General features: G+C 43.5%; 1 protein-coding gene across 1 annotated transcript in view; it reads right to left on the minus strand.

Annotated features, from left to right (window-relative positions):
- Positions 1–11,283, minus strand: part of slc35e3 (solute carrier family 35 member E3) — a 36,760-nt gene that overhangs the window by 1,378 nt on the left and 24,099 nt on the right. Inside the window, 4 exon segments of the mRNA XM_056277608.1 lie at positions 379–463; positions 5,043–5,125; positions 5,549–5,647; positions 5,759–5,818. Coding sequence (XP_056133583.1) covers positions 379–463; positions 5,043–5,125; positions 5,549–5,647; positions 5,759–5,818 — 327 coding nt within the window.

Here is an 11,283-nt window from a genome sequence, read left to right on the forward strand (position 1 = left end):
GACAGAGAGAGAGACAGGACAGACAGAGACAGAGAGTGAGATGGAGAGAGAGACGGAGAGAGAGAGACAGAGACAGACAGACAGACAGAGACAGACAGACAGACAGACAGAGACGGAGACAGGAGAGACAGAGACAGAGAGAGAGACAGAGAGACAGAGAGAGAGACGTGTAAATTAAGAGAACAAGTTAAACAGAACAAGTCGATGTGAGTGTTTTTCTTCAAGTGTGGCTAGTTCAAATTCACTGAGATGAAGTGAGGGATGTAAAAACATGATACTACAACCAGCACCAAGGTGCCCTTTAGCAAGACATGAGACCTCATTCTGATCACAGCACAGCTGCATTTACAGGTGTGACTAAGCCCCACCCCCTCTCACCTGGTTGAGTGACAGCGGGTCTTGGAAGAGCAGGTATCCTCCAATCAGAGTGATGCAGAACTTGAAGTGTCCAAACATGTTATACCTGAGCGAGCCTGCTCAGGAAAACAAAGAGCCATAGAGCCGATTCATCCCTCCATCAGCTGACATGTGACATCAGCAGTTTCATCCCTCCATCAGCTGACATGTGACATCAGCCGTTTCATCCCTCCATCAGCTGACATGTGACATCAGCTGTTTGAAAGGTGTGTTTTAAACGCTTGTCAGGAAAAAGGAGCAGGTCGTGTGGACAGGGCTCTAACACTGGCTGGTAGGCTTCAGGGCTCCTGTCGTCTGTTAGCTGTTTTGTTTTGTTTTTTACACCAAGGGTCTGTGAATGTTCCCAGCTTAGTGCAATTCTCATTGCACTAAGCTGCATCCACCTACGGCTCCACTAATGAATATTTTAGTAATCGATCAATTATTCTGATGATCAATCCCATTAATCAGCCAAAGAAAAATACTTTTAACTGTCCGAAGACCAAGATTCATTCTGGCCTACAACTTACAGACTGGCTCCTCCCTGTCGTCCACCGTCACATCTCATGTTCTTCATGACCTGCCTGTTTTTCTCATGTTGTTCCTGTTACATGACATCTGATCCTATTACATCTGATCCTATTATATCTAATTCTATTACATCTGATCCTATTACATCTGATCCTATTACATGACATCTGATCCTATTACTTCTGATCCTATTACATCACATCTGATCCTATTACATCTGATCCTATTACATGACATCTGATCCTATTACATGACATCTGATCCTATTATATCTGATCCTATTACATGACATCTGCTCCTATTATATCTGATCCTATTACATGACATCTGATTCTATTATATGACATCTAAAGGAATAGCTGTTTCTGATCTGAATGTCTTACCAACCACATCTGCTGTGTCTGATCATTTTCTCATCAAATTTGAATCATTATTGGCCTGTCCAGTTAATGTCAGCACAGATGAAATTGCCACTTGCCATATTGCTCCCTCCACTGCAGCTGCATTTGGACAGCAGCTGCCTGAAGTCTTGGCTCCTTTCACTGTGGTAACTGACTCTGTTGAACATGTCACTAGTGACTTAAATGTGGCCCTCTCCAGTCTCCTCGATTCAGTTGCACCTCTCCCTACCAGAGCTAGGCGACTAAAGAGGCCTACACCCTGGTTTAACGATGAGACACGCGCTCTTAAGCGGACCTGCAGGAGACTGGAACGTAAATGGTGAAAATCTAAATTGGAAGTGTTTTAACTATCTTGGCACGAGCGTTTATTGAAATACAAGCGTGCTTTATCTGCTGCAAAAACAGCATGTCTCTCTCACTTAATAAATATTAATAAACATAACCCCAGATTTCTCTTTGACACTGTATCTAAACTTACTAAAAAGCAGTCGTCAACTGGCTGCTCACCATTCACAGCCCATGAACTTCTAGATTTTTTCTGCAATAAGGTTGATGAGATCTTAAACAAAATTAGTTCTTCAACTCCGTCTACTCCTGCAGATCCTGTCATACTAAATTCATATCTACATAATGAGTCACTGACAGTCCCAGTTATTACAGCTTTTGAGACTATCTCTCTTGATGCTTTGACTAAGTTCGTGTCAGCTTCTAAACCAACTGCTTGCCTACTTGATCCCTTACCAGCAAAACTTTTTAAAGACCTCTGGCCTTTTCTCGGACCTACAATGCTAGACATGGTTAATTTATCTCTTACCACTGGCATTGTTCCCAGCAGTTTTAAGACAGCTGTGGTTAAACCTCTACTTAAAAAATCGCACCTTGATCCAGGGTCTCTTAATAACTATCGGCCAGTCTCTAATCTTCCATTGTCCTCTAAAGTACTAGAGAGAGTTGTGTATCAACAACTTTTGACCCATATAGAAGAAAACGATCTATATGAACCTTTTCAGTCGGTTTTCAGGCCCTGTCACTCCACTGAAACTGCTCTGACCAGAGTGGTAAATGATCTTCTACTGGCGATCGACTCTGATTCCACTTCTGTGCTTCTGCTACTGGGCCTCAGTGCAGCCTTTGACACCATCGATCACTGTATACTATTAGATAGATTAAATTGTAATTTTGGTGTCTCTGGCTTAAGTCCTATGTATCTGGAAGAACACATTGTGTCTGCTATAATAATATTATATCAAACTTTTCCGACGTTAAATATGGTGTGCCTCAGGGCTCAGTACTTGGCCCTCTACTTTTCTCTCTTTACATTACACCTCTTGGCCAAATTATACGCAGTTACGGAATAAATTTCCATTGCTATGCTGATGATACTCAGCTGTATGTGCCTATAAGGGCTGATGATCATACTCAGATCACTAACTTAGAGGCCTGCTTGGCTACTGTGAAAAACTGGATGTCACTTAATGTTCTGCTTTTAAATTCAGATAAAACCGAGATGCTGGTCATTGGCCCTGCTAGACACAGACACCAATTTGATCAAGAAATGATAACAATCAACAACTCTGTGGTTTGACAAAGTGTAGCAGCCAAAAATCTTGGTGTTACGTTTGATCCCAGCCTTTCCTTTGATAAACACATTAAAGAAATCACTGAGACTGCCTGTTTTCACTTACGTAACATAGCTAAAATTCGGTCTTTTCTCTCCATGGCTGACGCAGAGACTCTAATACATGCACTTATTTCATCCAGACTTGATTACTGTAATGTTCTGTTCTCAGGTCTGCCACATTCTAGTACTAAAGTCTTCAGATGGTTCAGAATGCTGCTGCTAGAATCCTAACTAAAACTAGGAAATGTGACCATATTACACCAATTCTTGCCTCCCTTCATTGGCTTCCTATCCATGTTAGATCAGAATACAAGGTGCTTCTGCTGACTTATAAAATCCTAAATGGGCTTGCTCCATCCTACCTGTCTGATCTCCTTAAACCTTACATGCAATCTCGAGCACTTCGTTCTCAAAATACAGGGCTCCTGTGTGTACCCAAAGTTAAAAAGAAGTCAGCTGGTGGCAGGGCCTTTTCCTATCGGGCTCCATTGTTGTGGAATAACCTGGCTGCTGCCATCAGACAATCAGAGTCTGTTGAGTCCTTTAAATCCAAACTTAAAACTCATCTTTTTGCCTTAGCTTACAATTAGTTGCCTTTAAGTTGAGTGCTTCACAACCTGTACTGGATGGCAGGTTGGTTTTCTGTCTCAATGAATTTACCAACCACTCTTCTGCCGACGAGATTATCGAGTTTAGATTATGACAAATTTATGACTTAATTGATTATGGCTAATGACTATTGCAAACTGTTCTCTTCTCTAACATGTCTTTTCTCTCTCTCTGAATGATGTCTTCTCCTTTCTCTTTTTCTGTGTGTGAATGGTATCATGTGAGTCTCTCTTGCATGCATGGACATTCGGTTCTCCTCCCAGGTCTCCGTGGTGATGGTGGCCGCCATTTGGATGCTGCCTGCCCTTCCTCTCCTCACCTAAGTTTTTCTTATTACATGATGATGCGGGTCGCGTGGCTTGGGTCCTGGACTGCTCCGTTGGCACGTGGACACTGCTTGGCATCCTGTGCATCATGTTCTTCATACATTGTATGTCCATTATAATTCTGAGGTTTCTTCCTATTTTTTCTCCCTGTTAAAGGGTTTTTTAGGGAGTTTTTCCTTATCCGATGAGAGGGTCTAAGGACAGGATGCTGTGTTGCTGTTAAGCCCACTGAGGCAAATTTGTAATTTGTGATATTGGGCTATACAAATAAAATTGATTTGATTTGATTTGACATCTGATCCCATTATATCTTATCCTATTACATGACATCTGATCCCATTATAGCTGATCCTATTACATGACATCTGATCCCATTATATCTGATCCTATTACATGACATCTGATCCCATTATAGCTGATCCTATTACATGACATCTGATCCCATTATATCTGATCCTATTACATGACATCTGATCCCATTACATCTGATCCTATTATATGACATCTGATCCTATTATATCTGATCCTATTATATGACATCTGATCCTATTATATCTGATCGTATTACATGACATCTGATCCTATTACATCTGATACTACTACATCCCATCTTACATGTACAGAAAGGCCCTGGTCAGATAAAATGACAGATACACAGGTACTGCTGTGATGGTTCAGCTTTTCACTGCATACACTCCTCTACTTTACCTTGGGTTTTCATTGAAAACAGTCCCAAACCTTCGTCTTTTTCTCTTATTTTCTGGCTCCTGCCTCCTCTATTTTTTTTTTTAAAGATTTTTTTTTGGAATTTTTGCACTTATTGGATAAAGGATAGCAAGTGGCAGACAGGACATGTGGGAGGGAGAGATGGGTATGACATGCAGCAAAGGTCACCGGCAGGAATTGAACCAGGGATGCTGCGGTTCTGTGGCCTGCACCGTAACCATCTGGCTACCAGGGCGCCCCCTGTGTCTTCTTTTTGTTCCTCTTTGCTTTCCTTCATTTTCTCAACTCAAATAACCTGCAACAGTGATGACGTGGTGGTTCTACATGACAAGCCATGTTTGGAAATTCCGATTTAGGATGTTTTCTAATCTTACTCAATTACTTGTGACCTGCCTGATGGTGGGAGGTTAGAGGTCAGAGGTTGGAGGATACGTGACAGCAGACGTGTTTCCGATGATCCAGTAGATTGACAGGTTGACCAGAAATGCCACTACACCCGAAAACAGCACCATCACCTAGGCAACAAGACAACAAGAATGTCAACTAGGCAACAAGACAACGGAAATGTTACCAAGGCAACAAGACAAGAATGTCACCAAGGGAACAAGACGATAAGAGTAACATCTAAGTAACAACAGAAAGGTAATCATGTAGAAGGGTTAGGGTTTGTGATGAAGATGTTTCTTCATCACAAAACAAAACGTAAAATTAATACACACGCTGTACATTACTGTCTCCACACATGCTAGTCCAGGTAAGAAAACCACAGACTGGTGAGGCAGGTCATCTGGACACGACGCCACGACGCCTCGCTCAGTAAACGTCGTGTCCAGATGACCTGCCTCACCGGTCTGTCTCCTGGATACTACCGTGTATATGTGTGTATTAGTGTGTTTGTGTGTGTGCTTGTGAGGGAAAGTGTGTGTGTGTGTGTCTACCAGAGCGGAGAGGGACCAGGGACCAAAGATTCCTCCGTCTCCAGTCAGAGGCTCAAAGCAGGGAACCAAACACAGCAGAACAGCCGAAGACACAGGAGCCTGACCACACATGAACGTCAGTCAGACAACGAGACAACGAGAACTCTGTGTGCGTGTGTGTGTGTGTGTGTGTGTGTGTGTGTGTGTATATACACGTGTGTATAGCAAGACCTGGTAGTACAGCAGCTGCATGGAGTTAACCTGGAGCTCATGTTGCTTTGCCCCGACCCACTGTGACAGACAGACAGACAGACAGACAGGTCAGCAGCATCACAGATTCATCAGTTCATCAAGTCAGGACAGTCATACCAGTGAGAGAGAGACAGACAGACAGACAGAGAGAGAGAGAGAGAGACAGACAGACAGACAGACAGACAGACAGACAGACAGACAGACAGACAGACAGACAGACAGACAGACGGACAGGTCAGCAGCATCATAGATTCATCAGTTCATCAAGTCAGGACAGTCATACCAGTGAGAGAGAGACAGAGAGAGAGAGACACCGAGGGAGAGCGCACACACGAGATGAGTTCCTAAAAAATATATCAAACATTGGGTCTCTAGTGAGACAGACTATTTAGAAAACAGTCTAAAAGAACAAGACAGCGTATATCACTTCCTAACAGAACACCCTCCTTTAACCCAACAAGCAAACCAAGTTCTCACATTAAACCTGCCTGAAGAGTTCACCAACAGCTAGCTGGCTAACCTGCTAGCTGCCTAACCTGCCAGCTGCCTAACCTGCTAGCTGCCTAAACTGCTAGCTGCCTAACCTGCCAGGTGCCTAACCTGCCAGCTGCCTAACCTGTCAGCTGGCTAACCTGCTAGCTGCCTAAACTGCTAGCTGCCTAACCTGCCAGCTGCCTAACCTGCCAGCTGACTAACCTGCCAGCTGTCTAACCTGCTAGCTGCCTAACCTGCCAGCTGCCTAACCTTCTAGCTGCCTAACCTGCTAGCTGCCAAACCTGCCAGCTGCCTAACCTGCCAGTTGCCTAACCTGCCAGCTGCCTAACCTGTCAGCTGGCTAACCTGCTAGCTGCCTAACCTGCCAGCTGCCTAACCTGCCAGCTGCCTAACCTGCCAGCTGCCTAACCTGCTAGCTGCCTAACCTGCCAGCTGCCTAACCTGCCAGCTGCTTAACCTTCTAGCTGCATAACCTGCCAGCTGCCTAACCTGCCAGCTGCCTAACCTGCCAGCTGCATAACCTGCCAGCTGCATAACCTGCCAGCTGCATAACCTGCCAGCTGCATAACCTGCCAGCTGCCTAACCTGCTAGCCTACCATAAAGCAAAACAACCCAACAACTAACATGACCTGGTCTAACGTGACCTGGCCCAACGTGACCTGGTCTAACTTGACCTGGCCTAACATGACATGGCCTAATGTGACCTGGTCTAATGTTACCTGGCCTAACGTTACCTGGTCTAACGTGACCTGGTCTAATGTGAGCTGGTCTAACGTTACCTGGTCTAGCGTGACTTGGTCTAACCTTACCTGGTCTAATGTGACCTGGTCTAACGTGACCTGGTCTAACGTTACCTGGTCTAACGTGACCTGGTCTAACGTTACCTGGTCTAACGTTACCTGGTCTAACATAAACTGGTCTAACGTGACCTGGTCTAATGTTACCTGGTCTAACGTGACTTGGTCTAACGTAAACTGGTCTAACGTTACGGATACAACCCGAAGAAACACGCCACCTGCCGACGCAGAGGGAAAGGTGGGACATGGACAGTTGAATCTGATGTGCATAAAAAATGAAACGTAAGAACCGCAACGTAGGACCGGAAGTAATCTAATTAGCTAACGTTAGCCAGCAAAACAAACAAACAAACAAACAAAAAAACCCGTTGGTAGTGGTAAATATTACCAATCGTGATGGAAACCAAGCCAACTGAATCTAGTGTGGTGAATTACCCGGCGGACTACAAGAGCGCGCAGGCTAGGAAGACACACAAGGAGAAAGTGTTAAACGACAACCCAGACACACTATACACGACTTTGTCTGTATGACAACCCAAACACACTATACACGGACTTTATCTGTATGACAACCCAGACACACTATACGCGGACTTTATCTGTATGACAACCCAGACACACTATACACGACTTTGTCTGTATGACAACCCAGACACACTATACACGACTTTGTCTGTATGACAACCCAAACACACTATACACGGACTTTATCTGTATGACAACCCAGACACACTATACACGACTTTATCTGTATGACAACCCAGACACACTATACACGACTTTGTCTGTATGACAACCCGGACACACTATACACGACTTTATCTGTATGACAACCCAGACACACTATACACGACTTTGTCTGTATGACAACCCAGACACACTATACACGACTTTATCTGTATGACAACCCAGACACATTATACACGACTTTGTCTGTATGACAACCCAGACACACTATACACAGACTTTATCTGTATGCATGGAAAACCAATAAAACACAACTTAATCTTCCAGACCACACAGCTGTCAGCATGGAAAGCTGCCATCTGTCAACACTATAAACACGTATTTAAAGAGGGAATCGGCCGTGGAGGACGGTTCACAGTGTGCACGGATACACATCTGGACACCGATAATGCAATACTGACCACCACATACTACACTAAAGGAACTATACTGGCACACACATACTACACATACTACACTAAAGGAACTATACTGGTACACACATACTACACATACTACACTAAAGGAACTATACTGGTACACACATACTACACATACTACACTAAAGGAACTATACTGGTACACACACACTACACATACTACACTAAAGGAACTATACTGGTACACACATACTACACATACTACACTAAAGGAACTATACTGCTACACACATACTACACATACTACACTAAAGGAACTATACTGGTACACACATACTACACATGCTACACTAAAGGAACTATACTGGTACACACATACTACACATACTACACTAAAGGAACTATACTGCTACACACATACAACACATGCTACACTAAAGGAACTATACTGCTACACACATACTACACATACTACACTAAAGGAGCTATACTGCTACTATACATACTACACATACTACACTAAAGGAGCTGTACTGCTACACACATACTACAAATGCTACACTAAAAGAACTATACTGGTACACACATACTACACATGCTACACTAAAGGAACTATACTGGTACACACATACTACACATACTACACTAAAGGAACTATACTGCTACACACATACTACACATACTACACTAAAGGAACTATACTGCTACACACATACTACACATACTACACTAAAGGAACTATACTGCTGCACACATACTACACATACTACACCAAAGGAACTATACTGCTACACACATACTACACATACTACACCAAAGGAACTATACTGCTGCACACATACTACACATGCTACACTAAAGGAACTATACTGGTACACACATACTACACATACTACACTAAAGGAACTATACTGTTACACACATACTACACATGCTACACTAAAGGAACTATACTGGTACACACATACTACACATACTACACTACAGGAACTATACTGCTACACACATACTACACATGCTACACTAAAGGAACTATACTGCTACACACGCTACACTAAAGGAACTATACTGCTACACACATACTACACATACGACACTAAAGGAACTATACTGCTACACACATACTACACATGCTACACTAAAGGAACTATACTGGTACACACATACTACACATACGACACTAAAGGAACTACACTGCTACACACATACTACACATACGACACTAAAGGAACTACACTGCTACACACATACTACACATGCTACACTAAAGGAACTATACTGCTACACACATACTACACATACTACACTAAAGGAACTATACTGGTACACACATACTACACATACTACACTAAAGGAACTATACTGCTACACACATACTACACATACTACACCAAAGGAACTATACTGGTACACACATACTACACATACGACACTAAAGGAACTATACTGCTACACACATACTACACATACGACACTAAAGGAACTATACTGCTACACACATACTACAAATACTACACTAAAGGAACTATACTGCTACACACATACTACACATACTACACTAAAGGAACTATACTGCTACACACATACTACACATACTACACTCTACTACTACTTTCGGCTGCTCCCGTTAGGGGGCGCCACAGCGGATCATCCGTTTCCATTTCTTCCTGTCCTCTGCATCTTCCTCTGTCACACCAGCCACCTGCATGTCCTCCCTCACCACATCCATAAACCTCCTCTTTGGCCTTCCTCTTCTCCTCTTCCCTGGCAGCTCCATATTCAGCATCCTTCTCCCAATATACTCAGCATCTCTCCTCCACACATGTCCAAGCCATCTCAATCTTGCCTCTCTTGCTTTGTCTCCAAACCGTCCAACCTGAGCGGTCCCTCTAATATACTCGTTCCTAATCCTGTCCTTCTTCATCACTCCCAATGAAAATCTTATCATCTTCATCTCTGCCACCTCCAGCTCCTCCTCCTGTCTTTTCGTCAGTGCCACTGTCTCCAAACCATACAACATAGCTGGTCTCACTACCATCTTGTAAACTTTCCCTTTAACTCTTGCTGATACCCTTCTGTCGCAAATCACTCCTGACACTCTTCTCCACCAACTCCACCCTGCCTGCACTCTCTTCTTCACCTCTCTACTGCACTCCCCATTACTTTGGACAGTTGACCCCAAGTATTTAAACTCAGATGTCTTTGTCACCTCCACTCCTTGCATCCTGACCATTCCACTGTCCTCTCTCTCATTCACGCATAGGTATTCCGTCTTGCTCCTACTGACTTTCATTCCTCTTCTCTCCAGTGCATACCTCCACCTCTCCAGGCTCTCCTCCACCTGCACCCTACTCTCGCTACAGATCACTATGTCATCCACAAACATCATCGTCCATGGAGACTCCTGCCTGATCTTGTCCGTCAACCTGTACATCACCATTGCAAACAAGAAAGGGCCCAGAGCCGATCCTTGATGTAATCCCACCTCCACCTTGAACCCATCTGTCATTCCAACCACACACCTCACCACTGTCACACCTCCCTCATACATATCCTGCACCACTCCTACATACTTCTCTGCAACTCCTGACTTCCTCATACAATACCACACCTCCTCTCTCGGCACTCTGTCATATGCTTTCTCTAAATCCACAAAGACACAATGTAACTCCTTCTGGCCTCCTCTATACTTCTCCATCAACATTCTCACAGCAAACATCACATCTGTGGTGCTCTTTCCTGGCATGAAACCATGCTGCTGCTGCTGATCATCACCTCTCCTCCTCTTAACCTAGCTTCTATTACTCACTACACACACTACACATACTACACTAAAGGAACTATACTGCTACACACATACTACACATACTACACTAAAGGAACTATACTGCTACACACATACTACACATACTACACTAAAGGAACTATACTGCTACACACATACTACACATACTACACTAAAGGAACTATACTGCTACACACATACTACACATACTACACTAAAGGAACTATACTGCTACACACATACTACACATACTACACTAAAGGAACTATACTGCTACACACATACTACACATACGACACTAAAGGAACTATACTGTTACA

Source organism: Lampris incognitus, chromosome 3 (assembly GCF_029633865.1).
Source record: "Lampris incognitus isolate fLamInc1 chromosome 3, fLamInc1.hap2, whole genome shotgun sequence".
In the NCBI taxonomy this organism is placed as follows: Eukaryota; Metazoa; Chordata; class Actinopteri; order Lampriformes; family Lampridae; genus Lampris; species Lampris incognitus.